Source organism: Antedon mediterranea, chromosome 5 (assembly GCF_964355755.1).
Source record: "Antedon mediterranea chromosome 5, ecAntMedi1.1, whole genome shotgun sequence".
Taxonomy (NCBI): Eukaryota; Metazoa; Echinodermata; class Crinoidea; order Comatulida; family Antedonidae; genus Antedon; species Antedon mediterranea.
The window spans coordinates 14,370,591-14,391,417 of NC_092674.1; the positions used below are offsets into that span (position 1 = coordinate 14,370,591).

At 34.1% G+C, this 20,827-nt stretch overlaps 1 protein-coding gene and 1 long non-coding RNA gene across 4 annotated transcripts in view; one reads left to right on the plus strand and one right to left on the minus strand.

The window, feature by feature from the left end:
• Positions 1 to 20,827, minus strand: part of LOC140049206 (uncharacterized) — a 176,862-nt gene that overhangs the window by 117,117 nt on the left and 38,918 nt on the right. The window contains exons 6-7 of one of the 3 annotated variants that reach the window (XM_072094038.1): positions 11,981 to 12,079; positions 10,518 to 11,640 (exon numbers count right to left, since the gene is read on the minus strand). The exons of the other annotated variants lie outside the window; for them this stretch is intronic. Of the exons in view, the coding sequence (XP_071950139.1) occupies positions 11,587 to 11,640; positions 11,981 to 12,079 (153 nt within the window). The 3' untranslated portion in view covers positions 10,518 to 11,586. Of the gene's footprint in view, positions 1 to 10,517; positions 11,641 to 11,980; positions 12,080 to 20,827 lie in introns of those variants that run through there. 3 annotated transcript variants of the gene reach the window in all.
• Positions 19,109 to 20,491, plus strand: LOC140049207 (uncharacterized). The gene is made up of 3 exons (XR_011845214.1): positions 19,109 to 19,290; positions 19,807 to 19,921; positions 20,195 to 20,491. It is a non-coding gene; the product is annotated as an uncharacterized lncRNA (long non-coding RNA).

Here is a 20,827-nt window from a genome sequence, read left to right on the forward strand (position 1 = left end):
ATTCGTGTTTGTAATGCCCTCCCTGTTTCCCCAATGTAAACTTGTGGACAGTTGCGGCAGGTGACTTCGTAGATTACTCCACATGTATCCATCTTCTCGATTTTATCTTTTGGGTGGACGAGGCTATTCTTGATTTTATTTTGGGGTAGGAAATAGGTTCCGACATTGTGATAGGAGAGAGTGCGTCGTATTCTTTCTGCCATTCCTTTTACATAGGGGATTCCTATGCTACCTCGCATCTTGATCTTTTCCTTCTGTGGTTCGTGTCCTTTGTTCTTTTTCCTTTTTCGGTTTTCCATAACTCTCTGGAAGGACCACTCTGGATACTGGCAGTTGTGTAACGCTTTCTTGATGTTATCCATCTCAACTTTCCTCAAATCCATATCTCCCACTACCTTCTCAGCTCTGTCCACAAGCGTGTTTATAAGCCAGTTTGTGTTCGAGTGGATGATGTGAGTTGAAATGTAAATATTGGTCTGTGTGAGTGGGCTTCCGATAGACTGAGGTGGTAACTGTTCCATTGTCATTGAGTGTGATGAGCATGTCCAGGAAAGGTATTGTGTTGTTTGTCATCGATTCTGTGGTGAACTTGATATTGTCAGTTATATCGATGTTATTAAGATGTGTGTTAAATGTATGTACTGTACCTATGGGGATGATAGCTAATACATCATCAACGTATCGTTTCCAATACACAGGCTTGATGTTAGTGGGTGCCGTGTTTATGGCTTGATGTTCGAGCCACTCTAGATACAAGTTCGCCAATATAGGACTTATTGGGCTTCCCATAGCAATGCCTTGTATTTGCCTATAAATGTTACCATTGAACGAGAAATAGGTTTTGTTCACAATTAAACCGAGGAGCTCCATTATGTCTGTCACATGTAGTTTAGTTCTATCCAGAAGTGTCGGATCTGTTGTTAGGCGATTTTCGACAACTTTGAGGGCCTCTTCTACTGGTGTTTTTGTAAACAGAGATACTACGTCAAACGAGACAAATGTTTCACTTGGTTTGACTATTATTTCTTTTAGTTCACTCGCCAACTCTCCTGAGTAAGTTACATGATGTTCTGTGTTTCCGACAAGCGGACCCAGGATTTTGGTGAGGAATTGTGCAACGGTGTAAAAAACGGTGTTGATGTTATCTACTATAGGTCTTAATGGCCAATTTGGTTTATGTATCTTCGGAAGACAATACAACCTAGGTACAATTTCAGCCGTGGGAAACAGCCATTCTTTCTCTCTGTAGTTGATTTTCTTTTCTTTGAACAACCTGCCTATGATGTTGACCACTTTTCGTTTATAGTTTTGTGTTGGATTACGTTTTAGCAGTTCGTAAACATTAGTGTCGCTCACCATGGTTCCCACTTTATCTTTGTAATCATTAGTATTTAGGATGACAGTAGATCTACCTTTATCCGCTGGGAGAATAAGAATAGATTTATCTTTCTTCAAGTTGTTTATGGCCTTTCGTTCTTTGGGGGTTAAATTTGAAGGTGGTAGAGTGGTAGATTTTACAATAGCTACAATTTTACTGCGAACGAGAATGACCATCATCAAGAATGACCAAGATGCATTAACACTCCGCAGTCAGTTGAGAAGGATCTCTGATAGAGATCGAAACGTTCGAGTAAGTACTCCGTTAACTTGTGCTTTTACAAAAACGAAATTTGTCATCTATACAAAATCGAAGCTAAATGAAATTCTTTCAAGATTGAAATTTTACGTTTAGAAAATATTATATAGTTCGTTTTGAATGTATTAAGAGTTAATTTATTGTGTTTGAGCCAATTTGAAACTTTAAGTAACTCATCATTGACAATTTTAAACAAGGTATTTAATTTAGGATGAGAGAAAAAAATATTTGTGTCGTCAGCAAATAAGATAAAATTTAGTAATTTAGAGCTGTTTGGTATATCGTTAACAAAAATCAGGAATAAGAGTGGTCCAAGAATCGATCCTTGGGGAACACCACAGGTTAAACGGGAATAGGAAGAGGTAAAACTATTTAAGGAAGTAAACTGAACACGATTGGAAAGGTAGCTTTTAATTAGTTTTAAAGGAAGGCCTCTGATACCGTAATTTGAAAGTTTATGAATTAAAATATCGTGGTTAATAGTATCGAAGGCCTTAGATAAATCAAGGAAAATGCCAACAGAAAACTCATTTTTACTCAGGGCATTTGTAATTTTGTCAAAAATATCTAATAAAGCAAGATCTGTTGAATACTTTTTCCTGAAACCATATTGGCCTTTAAATAAAATGTTATGTTTAGTTAAAAAGGAAGAAATTCGATTATGCATTATTTTTTCAATTAATTTTGAGAAACAAGGAAGTAGGGAGATTGGTCTGTAGTTATTGAAATGATGAGGATCTTCTTTCTTGTAGATAGGGATGACTTTAGCTATTTTAAAAGAATCAGGAAAAATACCGGTTTGAAAAGAAGTATTAAAAATGTGAGTTAAGGGTTTGCATATAAAATTAGAGAATAACATTATGACATACAGTAGTAACGTTCTACCGCTATTTTGTATTGAAGATAATCATGTTCCTTTGTATTCAGTGCTACTAATCACCAACATCATTGATAGAGAACCAGATGTAAACAACAGACGCATCAGAGGTAATTTAAATCGGACGACGAGGAACCCAAATCATCAACAGAGACAAAGGCGTCCACCAACTCACATTGGCTCCCTAGAGGTATGTCAGTTTAAAAACATATTTTATTCTAAAGGAGCTGTCTAAGCAGGACTGCCAAGCAGGTTAGTTTCGCTAATTGTTTTTTTTTTCGAAAAGAATTAATAATTCACATGTCGTATCGTTACGTAAAATACAGAATGTACATAATCTCCGCGAAGCCATAACACTTATTTCATTACCATGTATATCTCACATCAAGTCGTCTTCAATACCGGTACGTGTCATTTTTAATTCAGCTTGACCACATTATTCGCTTTGAGACCCGTTGCACTCACGTCTGTCGCGATGAAAATATTGGAACGTATTATTTTAAAAATTATGCAACCTTATGCTGAAAAGGTGTTAGACCCGTTGCAATTTGCTTACCGATCACTCCGTAGTACCAGTGATGCGATTTATTTTAAATTACATAAATTGTATTCACATCTAGATAATGTAAAGAAAGGCCACTCGGCGGCACGTATTATGTATTTTGATTTTCAATCTGCGTTTAATACCATACAACCCCATATCTTAGCAGACAAAATGTTGAATATGGAGTTTCCCCGTCCGATTGTTCGTTTAGTTTTAAATTTCATTTGTGATAGAAAACAATTTGTTAATATTAATGGTGTTAAGTCAGAAATCGTAACCTCTGACACCGGTGTTCCTCAGGGTACTGTCAACGCACCTAAATTATATTCCTTGTATACGCCGGATTACAGATCTTTAAATGATGAGCTTTGCCCCGTTGTTAAATTCGCTGATGACACTAGTACTATTGGTCTCATAGTTTCAAACAATGATGAAAATTATCGTAGCGAAATACAAAGATTTGTTAAATTTTGTGACGATAATTATCTCCAAATAAATGCATCAAAAACAAAGGAGATGATCATTGATTTTAGGACTAAACATAAATTTAATTTTCAACCAATCACTATCAAAGGTAAAGAAATTGAAATTGTTGACCAGTACAAGTATCTAGGAATTGTTTTCAATGATAAACTGAGTTGGGGAGACCATATAGACTTCATCAGCAAAAAATTAAGTCCCAGAATGTATTGTATGAGAACTTTATATAAATTTAACTCCTATGATTTGATGTTACTTTCGTTCTATAGATCCATTATATGTAGTGTTTGGACGTATTGCCTCTCCTGTTGGGCTGGTAATGTTACCGGAGGGAATAAAGGACGCCTTGAAACTTTCATCCGTCGGGCTGGTAAAATGATTGGTCTGGAACTGCCTTCCTTTACCGATGTGCACCTAGAACACCTCCAGAAAGATTTCGAACGCATTGAGTCGGATGCCTCTCATCCTCTCCACAAAGTGATCATAGACCAACTTAATCCAAGTGGTAGATTGAGGCTCCTCAGTGTGAAAACAAATCGATTTGCTAAATCCTTTATTCCCTCCGGTATCATCCAGTACGACAGGAAGTCAAGAAGATAATTTTATATTGTAATTTTTTAGATGTTTTTATATGAATGGTTTTATGCTATATTTGTTTTTATAGTGTTTTCTTTGTTATTATGACGAGCAATGAATTTCCTTTTTGAGGATCAATAAAAGTTATCTTATCTTATCTTATCTTACACTCAACGTTTCATCCCCTCTTTTTAAAAATCTACAATTCTGTTGTACAATTTCAAACATTCTTGTTTTGAAGATTTCGATATCTTGTCGCCCTTGCTTTAATCATTACTGCCTCGACTCTGTTATCTAAAACTTCAGTGTCATCCAAAAAACATGTACTTTTGCACGCTTACTTTACGCGGAAAATATTCGGACGGTTAGTTTAACACCTATTTCCCGTTTAAAAGTCGAAACTCATCTCATTGTAAGCTTTAATATCATGTACATAAACAACACTGAATGTGTTTCACACTTGCTATATCACTGCATCTCGAACATCTTGACCTGGAGAGGTTCGTCAGAATCCTGTTTGAGCAGAACGATTTATAACAATGACGTCACATATAATAGGACACCGGTTTTTGTAGAGAGTTCGAAATAGAAATGGTTAGGTTAGTCAGTGTGTGCTCTAAATTGAGCTGTTTTTACTTCACAATATCAAATACCTCAATTTGTTTGAAATCTATTAATTTTTTGCGATCATTGATTGTCTTCAATTTTTAATAGTGGTTCTGATTTTTAAACCATCTTGAGAACAATGTGAGCAGAGTTTGGATTTGATTTACGCATTATCTTTCTGAGCTTAATTGTTGAATCACGTACAGCTATTACTGCATCTGAAAATTTTGCATATTAAAGTTTAACTAAAATACACCATAGTACCCTGTGTTATCGGAGAAATATTCGAGAAAATATTACACACCTGTAAGTGTAAGTGCGCACTCATATTGCTTATAATAACTTTGAAAGCACGCTTCGGTATTGCCAATCGCAATGGTTTAGAGCAGGACGCCAAACTGTAGGATATAGCTTTAGGATTGGGTGCAGGTAGTGGTGGTAACTGCTGTAACATCAACAGGGCTTAATTTTAACGAGAACACGGGGTAACGACACATTTATCAAGAAAGATGCTCTTGATCATCATTTTTTAAATACGATGTATTTATAATTATATGGACCTCAACAAAATCCATCTAAAGTACCAGCAGCATTGGTTGACAAACCCTTAATCTTCGATCACATACTGACCGTCATTAAGCTTTATAACCAGTCACATCAATGAGGAACTTAATTACACACTGCATTGTTTGCAAACTGGTAAGTAATACAACCCAACAACACTGTCATGATGTAATTAGGAAAAGAAGAAACAAAATGACTTCTTTCATTGAAACATCAATTTTAATTGATGTTTCAATAAAAATACATACAGGAGCTATTTTGGCTTGGTATTATGTACAAAAGCCCTAGAAAACATCTTATTTTATTGTTTTAGTTTTCTTCAGAAATATAACTTTTGATTTCATTTTTTAAACACGATATTTGTATTCGAGTATTATCTTACTTGAATCTTACTTGAATCTTCGGGCTCTTGATTAAGGCAAATGCCTTTTAAACGCCCTCCATTTCTTCTGTATTTATCTAGAATTGGTAGCAAAATTTATCTCCCATTGCTCTGTCTTTGTTTAGTTGATCCTTGAATGCATTTATGTTTTCTGCTTGTACTGTAGTGTGGTATAGATTGTTCCATGTGTTGACGATTCTACATGAAAAGGAGTGGCTTCTGATTTTCAGTCGGGCTCTTGGCTTTCTTAATTTGAATTGATGGCCCCTTGTTCTACTGTCCTCTCTAAAGTCAAAAAAGGTTTCGGCTTCAATATCATCCAAGCCCTTGATAATTTTAAACACTTGTATAATGTCCGCTCTCCTTCTTCTGTAATTCAAATTCCCCTTACAGCGAGAGGTTGCAGGTTCGAATCCAGCCAGAGACATTTTTTCATACAACTAAAAAATATGGAACTTTCGCCAATGAGCTATGCTCGACGCGATTATGAGATCATGTTCCGAATATGAGCACTGTTTCTATAATTTACAGTATGATTTATATATAATTTACACAGTGCTACGCAACATCATTGATTTACATATACACAATATTATTTAAAAAACCGTTGCGAATTAAAGTTGGAATTTATTCTGACTTGTTAAGCCTCCACTGATTGTGAGGGCGTTTGTTGTATGAGAGAATGTATCTGGTGGGTGAAAATCTGTGATAATACCATACATGGCTCTGTGGTCTAGTGGTATGATACTCGCCCTGTAAGCGAGAGGTTGCAGGTTCGAATCCAGCCAGAGACATTTTTTCATACAACTAAAAAATATGGAACTTTCGCCAATGAGCTATGCTCGACGCGATTATGAGATCATGTTCCGAATATGAGCACTGTTTCTATAATTTACCGTATGATTTATATATATATATATATATATATATATATATATATATATATATATATATATATATATATATATATATATATATATATATATAAAATAACAGCAGAAAACTTGGTTACTTCATTGTTTTAATCACTACAAAATTTACAGCTTGGTGCAAAAGGAACACTACATTCGATGTTACTATGGGTAGCTACGACGGTGCTGAAACATGCGAGTTAATTGGTCTGTTTCTGCTAGCCAAACTGGAGCCCAAGTACGGTAATAACATAGGATTGTACAGGGATGACGGACTCGCGGCATTTAATGAAACTCCTCATGTTATTGAAAAAATAAAAAAAGATCTCTGCAGCACATTCAAAGAACATAATCTAAAGATAACGATCGAAGCGAATAAGAAAATTATAAACTACCTAGATGTAACGCTTAATCTCAACGATGGAAGCTATAAGCCTTATTTAAAGGAAAACAACAAACCACGCTATGTTCATTGCAAAAGTAATCATCCAGCATCAATAATTAAGAACATCCCTGAAGGCATAAACAAAAGATTATCAAACATTTCTTCGAATGAAACTGTTTTCAATGAATCAAAGAAACCGTACCAAGAAGCCTTGTATGAAAGTGGATACGACCACAATCTGAAGTACAACCCGACCAATACCAGCGAACAAAATAATGTGAAGAAGACAAGGAAAAGAAATATCATCTGGTTCAACCCGCCTTACAGTGCCAACGTGAAAACCAAAATAGGGCACGAGTTCTTAAAGACTGTAGATGAATGTTTTCCACATAACCATGAGCTAAGAAAAATATTTAATAGAAACACCATTAAAATCAGCTATAGTTGTATGCCTAATATAGGGTCTGTAATATCGGCCCACAACAAAAATGTATTACGTAATGATATGCCCTGTGATAACATCAAGCAATGCAACTGTCGACATGAATGCCCATTAGATGGGAAATGCCTAACCAGTGGTGTTGTTTATCAGGCAACAGTAACAACAAATGATGATGATAAAGTTGAAACATATGTCGGACTAACCGAAAACACATTTAAATGCAGATATAACGCACACAATAGTTCATTCCGTAATGTTAAATACAAAAACAGCACAACGCTTAGCCAGTACATCTGGAAGCTAAAAGATGGTAACATAAAGTATAACATTAAATGGCGAATAATAAAGAAGTGTAAACCATATTCCAATGTTAACAAACGGTGTAATCTATGCTTACAAGAGAAGTATTATATTATATGCAAGCCTGAAACCAGCTCACTTAACCATAGGAACGAATTAGTCAGTGCATGTAGACATAGGAGAAAGTTTCTACTAAAGTATCAGTTATTTAGATAATAAGAATTTGGTTAACAATAGACTGTCCAGGAAATAGAGATGTGTTGTACTTGCTAATTAGCATACTATTGTTCACATAAACAGTTTGCCTTAAGACTTCATTATAGCTTTTTGTATTCACTTGTGACTATCATTCAGAGCCAAGCACCTGAAGATTGAGTTCATACTCATGAAACAGCCTGTAGTGCAATAAAATGTTCAGTTGGTAATTTACTAGCGTCTTTCATTTATTTATATTTGGCTCTACATTTTGTATCGAGCACTTTCGCTTTCATGGTCTGCGTTAAATTCACCACGATTTATATATATATATATCTCACAGGATGGATCTTTTTCATTTTGGAGGAGATGGTAATAACAGTCGTTTCAGCAAAGACATCTCCGAGTCGGAATAAGAAAAAACAAAACATATACATAAATTGCACTGTTTTACGATGAAGTTATGTGGAGAAACCACTGTGATCTACTGTAGGTAAAGTAAACGATATTAGCTTCGATGGTTCACTATGGCAAGAAGCATTTCCGTTTTTGATGATCAACTTTAGATAGCATGGTAACCAACCTGGTGATGTTGCAACATGTTAAGATGCATAGCCCTTAATGATTTATATGAAGTAGAATTTTCTAAAAAGAAATAATTCAATAAAGAGTCATAATACTGTAGGTTGAAGCCTTGCGACTACCAAAACAAAACTTTACTGGAATTTCATCAAGTCCACAAGATATAATAGTGTTTGGAGTATCAACCTTGACTTCAACTAATGGATGTGCTGTCTATAACGCAAAATCTAAAGAGACCTATCATCCAACGTCATCTCTAAAGTGAAACTATTTGCCAATTATTGCATTCATAACACAATTCTAAGTACTGAAGACGCTGGAAATTGCAAACAGACTTTGTAAGCGAACGAGAAAAAGGTGTTAAAATGCTAAATGCTTCTCCGTGAGAGTTAAACACAGGAAAACACCAATCATATACGAACACAATCCTTTCTAGTATTTGAACTCAGTCAAGTTAGATTGGTCAACCCATATAAACTAAATCACCAATAAAGCAAACAGAATACTAAGATTGCGCAACATAAATCTCTATAGTACAATTGTAGTAGGAATATTAAACTATAGCGTATAACTATCTTATTCGACCTTTAAGCTTGAGTAATGTTTTGACGCTTGGCCAAATCACGAATCGGACATGTACATGCTAATATTTGCAGCTAAACACATAGCACAATAATATGAGGATGCTTCGATGCAACCGTTAGCCTAACAGTTTTGTGATTTTACGGATTTTAGCACCGTGACCTCTGACTGCAGTTGATACAAATTGTTGCTCATTGTTTTATTTAGCTTAGATATTATCCTATTATATGCCTAGAAGAAGTGTGTTTTGTATGGTAAATACACATACGCCCGTATTCTTAAACCGGACTTTAGTCGTAGTTCGAGCTAAAACTTGATGAATGACATCATTTTAATTCATAAACAAAACTTCAACTAAATCGGGGACAAAATCAGGCCAACCTCGACTAAATCGAGACGGATTTTGATCGATGAGGCAGGCTAAATCGCCGACTAAATGGTATTTAATCAAGGTTTATAAAAAATATAACAGTCCTTGAGTTGTTATATTGGCCAGATATTGAAGAATGAAATATCTATTTTTATATTAGTTGAATTAAATATGCATTGGTATAATGTTGATGCAAATCATGTTTATTTACAACCGTATACAAATTACATAATTTTCTTCGCGCAAGTCCGCGATGGAACGTTTATAGCGTTTTCTTGTCACGCTATGAAGTACGTGATTCGTCGCGATCTTACTTTGTTGGAGGCCTATAAAATATGGAAGTTTTTGTTTGTTGTTAATGACAAGTACTTTACTTTTAAATTAATACTGATCTTGTTTCTATAATAAACGATTAAGATTATTTTTCATGTATAGTCCTGATGCGTAAAAAGTTTTGTTATAACAAAATGGAAAGTGATATTAATTCGCAAAATGTCGTCTTTTATCATTGGCCAATTTTAATTTATAATATTTATTAAAATAGCCTTTCTTACCCAGACGTGTGAAACTCGACTAAAGCTCGACTTCATTAAGTCAAACTGCAAACTTGGACTACTTCGTTTATGAATCGAATTTTTTTATTTTTTTTTATTTTTTTTTTTTTTTTTACCATATTTAATGAGGGTGATCCATCCAGCTATTGCTGATCATTAGGGACCCTCAGAGGTTCACAAGACAAACATATACACAAGATGCTCTACATAAACAAAGTCTTATTACAAGTCTTTGGGAGTGGAGTAATTTGGTCCTTAGAAAAAATCCTGACATGTGACGGGACTTGAACCCAGGACCTTTAGAGTGGTAGCCAAGCATCATAACCACCAAGCCACAACTCCACTCCAAGTACTTTTGAAGTCGAAGTTCGAACTACGACAAAATTTCGGTTTAAGAATAACGGTCGTAAATGGCTATTTAAATTATATAGAGTAGGGAAATATATTATAAAGAGCGTTTACCTTGGCAATAAGCAATTCAAAGTTGAATATTTTAAATGTGAACGTACCCCCCCCCCCCTCCCCCAACTTCATCAAATGTGCCATGACAAGGACAGTAATCGGTGATACCATACAAAACACACATTTGACATTGATTAAATTTAATTCAATAGTTTGGAGTCATTTTATAACAAGTAATTTCCAGGGTTCGAATTGTATTCGATTAATAATTCAACGTGTCTGTATTATTTGTTCATGTCGATATGTATACTGCTGTACACACAGCCTTGCCTACACTTATTTATTTACGCCGAAACTTCACAACAGTTCAGTAGAACCTCTCCTTTAGAACACCCTATTCAGGGAACGCGAACTCCGAATGCCTAAAGAAACAACACTACAAAAGCAAACAGAAAAATGACTAAATAATTATATTCATCATTATTCGAACCCTTGCCGATGTTGTTGGCTCTTTACCATCAGACACGTGAATGAACCTGTCATTTCTTCTGAAGGATCTGTCTGAGCAGGACAGCGAAACTCCCAAGCAGGTTAGTTTCACTAATTTTTTTTTTTTTTGAAAATAATTAATAAATTTCACATGCCTTACCGTTACATAAAATGCAGAGTGTAAATAATCTCCGCGAAGCAATAGTAATTATGTCATTAACATGCATACTAGTCTGGAACAAAAATCTGAAAAGAGGCCTAGAAATCAAGATAGGGGAAGTGGAATGCTACAGGCAGTAAACATAGCCAGATATCAATCCCTTCTGATCACTCTAAGCTTTGTTGACACAATGTTTTGCCTAGTCTATACATCACTTCAAGTAGTCTTCTAATACTAATATCGGTATGTGTAATTTTCAAATGATATCACGATTTTCAGCTAGACAACATCGACCAAATTTGCTTCACTCGTAACATCTCATCCCCTCCCCTTAAAACTCATGTCTACTATTCTGTTGTACCATACCATGATACATTTCAAACATTCTTGTTTTGAAGATGTCGATATCTTGTCGTCTCTGCTTATCATTACAGTCTCAAAATCCACGTCAACATTGGCAAATGGTGGGGTACCGCAGGTTGTGACTTATTTTTCTCTTTTCCATTTATATTTAATCAGAGTTTGCTCCGTTTATCCAGTAGGATTCACTCAGCTTTGTTGGCATGATACTTCTATCACTGTGACCATACTTGAAATGAGTATCTTGAATAACGAAATCAGCAATAGTTGGTCCCATAGAAATGAAAATTGGTTGCTTTTTGTCGGCTGGAATTATATTGCTTTTATAGCCACAAAAATTGTCAGTACTCTGGTTTTCAGTGTCAACCACAAAAACATGTGAGAGGTACGACCGCCGTGCAGTTATCGACAGTACAGTCATCCTCGCTACAAATTACAGTATCTATAATATGACCCGCATTGTGGTTGGTTCATTTACCTATATTATTACCGGCACGCCCATTAAATTGTACAATTATTATTTTTTTTTTTAATCACACTGAATTATATAGCACCTGTTATTAATAACATTTGTAACACTTACATTGTTTGGAAGATCCACTTTAGCACCTGCCTCGAGCAAAATAGTGCAAACGTCTTTGTGGCCCTTTTCTGCAGCCCTATTTAAAGGTGACCATCCATTCTGAAAGAATTACAAACATCATGTTATTGTAGTCTTCTACAAAAAGCTAATTAATATTGTATTGAAATCAATTCTATGTGATCAAGAAAGATTATCTTAAAGGCCAGATGAGGGGAAAGAATTCCTATTAATCTTACATTCCAATATCTATATTTTCCCCTAAGTTTCATAGTTTATGGGATTTTATTTGTAATTTGTCAGATGTTTTGCTCTACTCTGACGTAATTTGTTCTTCATATTAACATTATTGAGAACACTTTCGCATTCCAAGTAGTTCTCGGGTGGGGCTTGAACCCACGACCTCCAGATCACAGATCTTTCGCTGATGGCTAGTGGTTAGATTCGAGCCCAAAGTAAGCAGCGGGTACTGTACCAACAGGGTTGTAATTGTATTAATCTACTGTGGAGAGTAGGGCAAAACTCCATGACGCAAAGCTACTCCACAGTAGTTTAATACAATTACAACCCCCGATTTAATTTGTGTTACACAAGATTGTTGAAAATAAGCACTTTATTATCAGTCAAATTACACAATAAAATATCTATTCTTTTGTACACAAATGTTGTAAATAGAGAGGCATTTTAATTTATTGATGATAAAAAGTTTATTATTACTGTAACCGAATTAGTCATGATATACGATGAATTTAAATCAGTTTTTGCATCATGAGGTAAATATAAATACTGGTTCGTAATGTCCAACACTCCACACTAAACATGGCCATGCATTTAATACTAAACATTGTATTACATTGAAATGTCAGAATGTTATAATGTACTTGGTATCAAAACTATACTAATGGACCAAAAGGTGACATACACTTTTGTCAAATCATCTCCTGTTTTGTATCGTTGGATAGATTTTAACTATGAAACTATTTTAACAATAATATTGTTTGTACACTATACGTATGATGTAGTAATTGTTTGTTTGTCATTGAAAGTAATGGTAAATGTATAATTTGTTTAGTGTCCCATATCGTTTATGAACGCGTTATAATTTTGATTCTGTTCTGGTTTTATGTGTAAAAGTGAAGATCAAAATAATTAAAATATTAGAAGTAATCGTGATCTTTGAAATTATAATCATGAATATTGTCTCCATGTTAATAATTTAAAGTAATATTTTTTTAAATTTTATGTAATTTACCCAGGCCTAAATAATATGAAAAAAAAAATCTTTTAAAAAACAATAGTACATATATATAATCCAAATGTGCATGTATATTGCTATGATATACATAATTAAATAACTTTCTCTCTGGCCTTCTGATTTAGGTGAAGTAGACATTATTTTATTATGACATACAGTAGTAACGTTCTACCGCTATTTTGTATTTAAGATAATCATGTTCCTTTGTATTCAGTGCTACTAATCACCAACATCATTGATAGAGAACCAGATGTAAACAACAGACGCATCAGAGGTAATTTAAATCGGACGACGAGGAACCCAAATCATCAACAGAGACAAAGGCGTCCACCAACTCACATTGGCTCCCTAGAGGTATGTCAGTTTAAAAACATATCTTATTCTGAAGGAGCTGTCTAAGCAGGACTGCCAAGCAGGTTAGTTTCGCTAATTGTTTTTTTTTCGAAAAGAATTAATAATTCACATGTCGTATCGTTACGTAAAATACAGAATGTACATAATCTCCGCGAAGCCATAACACTTATTTCATTACCATGTATATCTCACATCAAGTCGTCTTCAATACCGGTACGTGTCATTTTTAATTCCGCTTGACCACATTATTCGCTTTACACTCAACGTTTCATTCCCTCTTCTTAAAAATCTACAATTATGTTGTACAATTTCAAACATTCTTGTTTTGAAGATGTCGATATCTTGTCGCCCTTGCTTTAATCATTACTGCCTCGACTGTCAGTACTCTGTTATCTAAAACTTCAGTGTCATCCAAAAAACATGTACTTTTGCACGCTTACTTTACGCGGAAAATATTCGGACGGTTAGTTTAACACCTATTTCCCGTTTAAAAGTCGAAACTCATCTCATTGTAAGCTTTAATATCATGTACATAAACAACACTGAATGTGTTTCACACTTGCTATATCACTGCATCTCGAACATCTTGACCTGGAGAGGTTCGTCAGAATCCTGTTTGAGCAGAACGATTTATAACAATGACGTCACATATAATAGGACACCGGTTTTTGTAGAGAGTTCGAAATAGAAATGGTTAGGTTAGTCAGTGTGTGCTCTAAATTGAGCTGTTTTTACTTCACAATATCAAATACCTCAATTTGTTTGAAATCTATTAATTTTTTGCGATCATTGATCGTCTTCAATTTTTAATAGTGGTTCTGATTTTTAAACCATCTTGAGAACAATGTGAGCAGAGTTTGGATTTGATTTACGCATTATCTTTCTGAGCTTAATTGTTGAATCACGTACAGCTATTACTGCATCTGAAAATTTTGCATATTAAAGTTTAACTAAAATACACCATAGTACCCTGTGTTATCGGAGAAATATTCGAGAAAATATTACACACCTGTAAGTGTAAGTGCGCACTCATATTGCTTATAATAACTTTGAAAGCACGCTTCGGTATTGTCAATCGCAATGGTTTAGAGCAGGACGCCAAACTGTAGGATATAGCTTTAGGATTGGGTGCAGGTAGTGGTGGTAACTGCTGTAACATCAACATGGCTTAATTTTAACGAGAACACGGGGTAACGACACATTTATCAAGAAAGATGCTCTTGATCATCATTTTTTAAATACGATGTATTTATAATTATATGGACCTCAACAAAATCCATCTAAAGTACCAGCAGCATTGGTTGACAAACCCTTAATCTTCGATCACATACTGACCGTCATTAAGCTTTATAACCAGTCACATCAATTAGGAACTTAATTACACACTACATTGTTTGCAAACTGGTAAGTAATACAACCCAACAACACTGTCATGATGTAATTAGGAAAAGAAGGAACAAAATGACTTCTTTCATTGAAACATCAATTTTAATTGATGTTTCAATAAAAATACATACAGGAGCTATTTTGGCTTGGTATTATGTACAAAAGCCCTAGAAAACATCTTATTTTATTGTTTTAGTTTTCTTCAGAAATATAACTTTTGATTTCATATTTTAAATACGATATTTGTATTCGAGTATTATAATACAGTATGTATAATTTTTCAATACAGGTAGTTTTTTTTTTTTTTGTCTACTTGCTTAATTTCTGTTGCAAAACGCTGTGATGGAAATGTTGCTTTCCACGTAAACGTACTGCAAGTGCAGATATTAGAGAGGTTTCGCAATCTTACGAATACGATAACGAAAACCTGCTGGAGTTTTGGAAAACCAAGAATGCGTAAAAAAAATGATGCTTCAACATGCTTATGCGTGGGCTGAAGACAAAATATTAGGCCTAAATTGAATTGGCTTGTTTTTATTATAATCTATAGTTTACTTAAATATTGAAAATATTTTGCTATAAAATTATGATTACGTTATTGTGAATCTTTTGTTATCGTTAAATTTATAAACACAGTTCAACAATTTTCCTATTCCTGTCAATCGAATTTCATTAAACTAAAATGTTTCGATTTCCCATTTTTCTACCAAATCGGAATTGGAAAACCTTATTCTTGATGGTAATGATTATTATGTATGTATTATTACACTGTATAATCGATGAAGGAAACATTCATGTGTAAATATAAAATATATATATATATATATATATATATATTCTCATCCGTTTAGTTTATCATTTATTCAGTGCATAGGCTTCACTGGTAATTGTATTAAAATAAGTGCAAAGTACAACAATTTAGACAAAACAGTACGGTATTCAGTACATTCAGTTTCTCAATAACTGTTACGGAGCCTATTTGTACAAAAGATGGTGGACCGATAACGTACACCTTAAACACAGAATGGATCTTTTTTTCATTTTGGAGGAGATGGTAATAACAGTCCGTCGTCGTTTCAGCAAAGATATCTCCGAGTTGGAATAAGAAACAACAAAACATATCCATCTAGTGCACTGTTTTACGATGAAGTTATGTGGAGAACCCACTGTGATCTACTGTAGCTAAAGTAACCGATATTAGCTTCGATGGTTCACTATGGCAAGAAGCATTACTGTTTTTGATGATCAACTTTAGATAGCATGGTAACCAACTTAGTGATGTTGCAAGATTTTAAGATGCATGGCCCTTAATGATTTATATGAAGTAGGATTTTCTAAAAAGAAATACTTCAATAAAGAGTCATAATACTGTAGGTTGAAGCCTTGCAAGTACCAACACAAAGCGTTACTGGAATTCATCAAATCCACAAGATATAATAATGTTTGGAGTATCAACCTTGACTTCAACTGATGGACGTGCTGTCTATAACGCAAAAGCTAAAGAGACCTCTCATTCAACGTCATCTCTAAAGTGAAACTATTTGCCAATTATTGCATTCATAACACAATTCCAAGTACTGAAGACGCTGGAAATTGCAAACAGACTTTGTAAGTGAACGAGAAAAAGGTGTTAAAATGCTACTAAATGCTTCTCCGTGAGAGTTAAACACAGGAAGACACCAATCATATACGAACACCATCCTTTCTAGTATTTGTACTCAGTCAAGTTAGATTGGTCAACCCATATAAACTAAATCACCAATAAAGCAAACAGAATACTAAGATTGCGCAACATAAATCTATATAGTACAATTGTAGTAGGAATATTAAACTTATAGCTTATAAATATCTTATTCGACCTAAGCTTGAGTAATGTTTTGACGCTTGGCCAAATCACGCATCGGACATGTACAAGCTATATTTGCAGCTAAACACATAGCACAATAATACGAGGATGCTTCGATGCAACCATTAGCCTAATTTTTGGTGATTTTATGGATTTTAGCACCGTGACCTCTGACTACAGTTGATACAAATTGTTGCTCATTGTTTATGTTAGATATTATCCTATTATATGCCTAGATAGATATTAGGCCATGTTATTATTATATAGGCCAGGAACTTTGTTAACGTCTATATTTTGTATGGTAAATACACATACGCCCGTATTCTTAAACCGGACTTTAGTCGTAGTTCGAGCTAAAACTTGATGAATGACATCATTTTAATTCATAAACAAAACTTCAACTAAATCGGCGACGAAATCAGGCCAACCTCGGCTAAATCGAGACGGATTTTGATCGATGGCGCAGGCTAAATCGCCGACTAAATGGTATTTAAACGAGGTTTATAAAAAAATATGACAGTCGTTGAGTTTTTATATTGGCCAGATATTGAAGAATGAAATATCTATTTTTATATTAGTTGAATTAAATATGCATTGGTATAATGTTGATGCAAATCATGTTTATTTACAACCTTATACAAATTACATAAATTTCTTCACGCAAGTCCGCGATAGAACGTTTATAGCGCTTTCTTGTCACACTATGATGTACGTGATTCGTCGCGATCATACTTTGTTGGAGGCCTATAAAATATGGAAGTTTTTGTTTGTTGTTACTGAAAAGTACTTTACTTTTAAATTAATACTGATCTTGTTTCTATAATAAACGATTAAGATTATATTTCATGTATAGTCCTGATGCGTAAAAAGTTTTGTTATAACAAAATGGAAAGTGATATTAATGCGCAAAATTTCGTTATTTATCATTGGCCCATTTTAATTTATGATATTTATTAAAATAGCCTTTGTTACCCAGACGTGTAAAACTCGACTAAAGCTCGACTTCATTAAGACAAACTGCAAACTTCTTCTATGAATCGACTTTGAAGTATTAGCTCAAACTAGTACTTTTTGAAGTCGAAGTTCGAACTATGACTAAAGTTCGGTTTAAGAATAACGGGCGTAAATGGCTATTTAAATTATATGGAGTAGGGAAATATATTATAAAGAGCGTTACCTTCGCAATAAGCAATTCAAAGTTTAATATTTTAAATGTGAACGTACCCCCCCCCCCCCCTCCCCTAATTCATCAAATGTGCCATGACAAGGACAGTAATCGGTGATACCATTCAAAACACACATTTGGCTTTGATTAAATTTAATTCAATAGTTTGGAGTCATTTTATAACAAGTAATTTCCAGGGTTCGAATTGTATACGATTAATAATTCAACGTATCTGTATTATTTGTTCATGTAGTCGACATGTATGCTGTTGTACACACAGCCTTGCTTACACTTATTTATTTACGCCTAAACTTCACTACAGTACAATAGAACCTCTCTTAATTTTCGAACACCCCTATTCAGGGAACGAGAACTCAGACTGCTAAAAGAAACAACACTACAAAAGCAAACAGGGATTAAGAACTCTAACTGAGAAAGAAACAAAATCATAAAAGCAAATACAAAAAATGACTAAATAATTATATTCATCATTATTAATACAAAACTTCGGTACTTTCTCTGGTTCGAAATTTGTTATTGGATAATCGTTGGTTGCTAAATTTTCAATTCTTCTAGATTTATTCAGTCAGTCCAGATCAATTATTAAGAGACAATTATCGAAAGGTGAGGTTCCAAAGGTGACCTTTTATTAGGTGTTCTTTGTATTCTAAAACCATCTGTGGGCGCGACCTAGATGGTACGCGAGCGAATTGAGCAATACGTCTAGTATTATTAAATATCGTCAACAAAATGATAATGTTACTACTGGACAAGTGGTGGCCAATATAAACATAATAATAACCACCAAATATAATTATTGTTACTCACTCTACCCGAAGACAATTCCTAAACGAATCGGATAGAGCAAAAGACAAGCAATGCACCAAACGTTGCCACTTTTAAGAATAAATTGAACACCATTAAAGATGTATTGTCCCCCTGAACAAACATTTTTTTTTTTTAAAGGCCATTTTAATGATACATAAAAGTTATTCACTTTGAAAAAAAATTGGATCAAAAAAAAAATTATTTACCTTAGAAAATCGTAATTTAAAGTAAAAAATAGTCAACCGGAAGTCGGTTGGCTGGCAGCTAGCTGGCTTCCGGTTTAAATTAACCCTTGACCTGAATTAGCTTATGAATTATGCATATTGTATGATTCTTGTGCGTGTATGTGACCTCTAGGTCATCAGAAAAAAAATACGACGTGATATGGCGAGACGACGATGTGGGAAAGTTCTGTAGTTTAACAACAAAAAAACAACTCCTACTTGAAGAAAAGACTATGGCTAGGCCCTAGCATATTGGTAAGTAAGAACTGTAGTTTCTATGGTGCAGCTTTGTTAGTTAGTATAGGAAGCCTAGCTAGCCCATTACAGCTGTAATGGGCTAGCTAGTGTACTATCCCCTATCTATTGGCTAGCTAGGCCTAGAGTAGTAGCTAGTCTAGTAGTAGTAGTAGTACTAGGCCTAGTTGTAGGCCTGAGTGAGGGTTCACCCTGAGTGAGTAGCAGGCCTAGCTAATACTAATAGATACAACTTGTAAGCCTTATTAATACTTATTGCCAACCTAGCTTTAAATAGGATTAGGCCTATAACATTAATCTGTGAGCATGGAGTAAGGAATAAGGTTTTAGCATGGAGGTATAAAAATAAAATATTTTATACCTCCATGGTTTTATTGTGACTTGTGTGAATTTCGACACCACCAACTCGTCTTATTTTTAGTATAATACTATAATATTTAATAATAATCTTTAATTTATCATTATTCATATCACTTTTCATTCATTTTAAAACATATAATTTTCTTTTCTATGTAGAGTTTGTGATTAAAAAAAATTATACATAAAAGCAGCAAAACTCAAAAAGCGAAAACTTGTGAATGGCTGCCAAAAATAGAAAATAAGGTCACCACCAGGGCCAGGAGAGATTATGGTGCTTGGTTTTTCCTTCATGATTAATTAGATTTTAATGCTAATATAAATTTGTGAAAATTGTAACTAGGCCTATACTGTACATCCAATAATGTAATTATTTTAGAGAAAATGACCAAATAATCTAAGTTAAATATTTTTTGGAATGTGTACTTTACAGTACTTAGTACCGTTATGTTGAAAATTCTTCCAAAGCAATAACGTTCAAACCAACATTCACACAATTAAACTTTTTATGTACATATTTTAATAAATAATGTCTTTCTTTTAATAGGTATTAACACACTTGAATGAACAATATGAGCAAGTAGTGGAAAATGGTGAAGAAATCAACACAAAATGTGGTAGCAACATTCACAATATTTATTTGAACGTTTCTTACTATGACACTTTAAAATGGATGAACAATCACAGAAGACAAGCTATTGCTGTAATGCCACAATTAACACATCAATTAATAGTTGAAAATAAATTGTCAACAATAATGCAGAAATTCAATGAAATATACTAGTAATTAACTCATTTTTTACTGTACTGTACTGTAAATCTTCACACATTAAAATGATGGTGATTTTATCTCATGTACTGTAGTAGTATTTTTTATTTATTTAATGCTGTATACAAATGTTATTGCTCTAATTATGAAAACTATACAACATTTTAAAAGCTGGAAAACAACCAACACATTTGCCTAATGCTTTATGATAGTCATCCAATATTTATCTTGTGTTCCACTACCGAGTCTACTGCCAGTTGCCTTTAAAATGCTGTATGGGTGTAACTTCTGTTCCAGTCTTCATTAGCTTAAGTCTATAAATTGAAAAACAATGATGTATAAATACAAAAGTCAAATAGAAAAGTTAAATATTTCACAATTTATTGCATACATATAATTATTATTTCTGTA